A 2785-nucleotide genomic window follows, 5' to 3' on the forward strand; every position below is an offset into this window, starting at 1 on the left:
TTCAATGAGAATTTGATGCAATTATTTTTAAAGTCTTGAAATAAATGCTCAAGGATTATTGATCTGAATCACATCAACTAATGGTTTAATCAACAGGTCACCTACAAACAGCAATATGAATTCATTTGATATACTGCTGTGCTTGCATTGCAAAATGATTTATTTCTTGCCCAGACATAATTATAAAACTGTAAGAGATGTTCAATCATACACTGAACTTTTCTAAGTATTTCATTAGACTTTGTTTTTTCACATTAATTGAAATGTTCTAGAGGATAACCTACATGGAACCAAATTTGAGTATAGCTGTGGTGCCTATAAAACAGGGAGACTTGATCTTGTTAGTATTAATACCATAAATTACTGGCTCAGGGACCTACAGTTGTGTTTTCGTATGCCCAGAATCCATTTAGTAAATTCCCTTTGCCAATTCACTTAATGGCAGCACAGCACTCTCAAAAAATTAATTGTTAACCAGTCTAAAACATTAACAATTTATGCTATATACCATTATCCTCATTTTATTGAAGAAAACCCTACTGCAATTTTATGGCCCTTTGATTAATGCAGTATTTCTTTTTTAATGCAGGCAAATGGTTTAACTATGGAATTATCTTCCTCGTCTTGATTTTGGATCTTAATATGTGGAAGAACCAAATATTTTATAAACCTCATGAATATGGGCAATATATCGGCCCAGGGCAGAAGATATATACAGTGAAAGACTCAGAAAGTTTAAAAGATTTGAACAGAACCAAGCTATCCTGGGAATGGAGGTCCAATCACACTAACCCTCAGACTAATAAAACATATGTTGAGGGAGACATGTTCTTACACAGCAGGTTCATAGGAGCCAGTCTTGATGTCAAATGTCTGGCCTTTGTTCCAAGCCTGATAGCCTTTGTGTGGTTTGGATTCTTTATTTGGTTCTTTGGACGATTTTTGAAAAATGAGCCACGCATGGAGAATCAAGACAAAACTTACACTCGCATGAAAAGAAAATCTCCATCAGAACATAGCAAAGACATGGGAATCACTCGAGAAAACACCCAGGCTTTAGTAGAAGACCCCTTGAATGACCCTTCTTTGGTTTGCATCAGGTCTGACTTCAATGAGATCGTCTACAAGTCTTCCCACCTAACCTCGGAAAACTTGAGCTCACAGTTGAACGAATCTACTAGTGCAACAGAAGCTGATCAAGACCCAACGACTTCTAAAAGTACACCTACGAACTAGACTCGGAGATAGACTTGGAGATAGCACAAAAAGCAACCTTGAGTGTAACTTTAAAAATTTAGTCTTTCATTTTGTATATGTAAGGTTTACGTAGTGTTAGGTAAAAATATGAACAATGCCACAACGGTGCTCAACATGCTTTTTCTAGGATTCATTGTTTTCTATTTGTATTATAATACACGTGCCTACTGTATACTTAACAGTCCTCTAGAGATTGCTTTTCACAATTGCACAAGCTATTACTGACTTTACAGCATAGTAGAAGATTAGCTGATGACCCATGTATCTGATGTTCAACCATAGTGGTGCCTTGAGACATTAAACTGTTTTTAACTGTACCAGAAATGAAGTGTGGAACAGTTACCTAATCTATTTCACATGGGTGTTTTGTATACAACTATTTTGATCTACACTTGATGTCTGAGCAGTAAACAGAAATAGCTAAATGTGACTCAGGAAGTATCTCTTGGTTTCTTAATCAGCAGCAGAGTTGGTGACTTTGACAACTGGACTGCAGAGAAACATGTTGATCACCTTTTAATTTTTATTGGCTGTCTGCCAAATATAAATACAGATGCAAAATTCAGTAATGGGAGATCTATAACCCAACATGGGTCACTACTCGTGAAATGTGACTTTCTCCCACCAGTAATTGCAATTAGGTGATAATACCTAATTATGTTTCCTAATTAAAGATAAATTGCTACTTGATTAAAAATCCTGCCCTTCACCTTTGGGAGCAAAGGTTAAGAGACACAGTTGGGTGAACTCTCAAATTTATTGGCATTTACACAAAGCCCCAACCAAGGAACTGAAGTTTTCATCATGTGAGAGCAGCACAGCCCACCATTTACAATATTCGTATATCTTTCTGCAAATATGACTCTGGATAGTGAAAATTGAAAAACATATGCCAACCCCGAGCAAGGGAACTCCTCAAAAAATCATGCAGCGGAACCTTGTCAGGTAGAGAAGCCGTGCATGAAAGAATTTGTTTAATGTCTTGTTTTGCGTGTGTGTTTTTTGTTTTTGTTTTTTAAGAACTAAATATTGCACATTAATAAATAAGAATTATACAGCAGTAATTATGTGATGTAGTTTTTTGTTTAATTGTACCTTGGCTTAAGAAAAGTCGATTTACATGGGGCTTTTAAAGCTTGATGCCAGGCAGGTTAAGAAAAGGCACACTCTGCCAACTTGCATTCAATTTTGTTCCATAAATTGTGGTTACGTTTCTTGATGGGGTGAGGGGAAATCACTTTTAAGGAAAAAATATTTTCCTGTCACACACTGACATAGCTGCATTTTGTCTTTATGATTTTTTAAATCTCTCTTGTTTTGATCTATCTGCTTTTAAGCTTGCAGCATACTGAATTTAGCATGCATAATAGAACTATGCATTTATCTGTCACTTGAGAGCCAGCTTTAATAAACATCTTTACTAAGCATTTGGAACCATGCCCCTGCTGTTACTTTTACCTTTAATAGCCATGCATGGTGCTACTTAGAATCATAAACATATCCAACACACACACACAAATGCAGAGAT

General features: G+C 36.1%; 1 protein-coding gene across 1 annotated transcript; it reads left to right on the plus strand.

Moving 5' to 3' along the window:
* The first annotated feature begins 564 nt into the window (after positions 1-564).
* TMEM117 (transmembrane protein 117) lies at positions 565-2317 on the plus strand. The gene has a single exon (XM_025401370.1). The coding sequence runs from the start codon at positions 565-567 to the stop codon at positions 1234-1236; it is 672 nt and encodes a 223-aa protein (XP_025257155.1). The 3' UTR covers positions 1237-2317.
* The last annotated feature ends 468 nt before the right edge of the window (positions 2318-2785 follow it).

This window comes from Theropithecus gelada, chromosome 11 (assembly GCF_003255815.1).
Source record: "Theropithecus gelada isolate Dixy chromosome 11, Tgel_1.0, whole genome shotgun sequence".
Classification (NCBI taxonomy): Eukaryota; Metazoa; Chordata; class Mammalia; order Primates; family Cercopithecidae; genus Theropithecus; species Theropithecus gelada.

Bases quoted from the DNA above. Each gene is read 5' to 3' on its own strand.
- TMEM117 (XM_025401370.1), top strand. From the start codon at position 565: ATGCAGTATTTCTTTTTTAATGCAGGCAAATGGTTTAACTATGGAATT.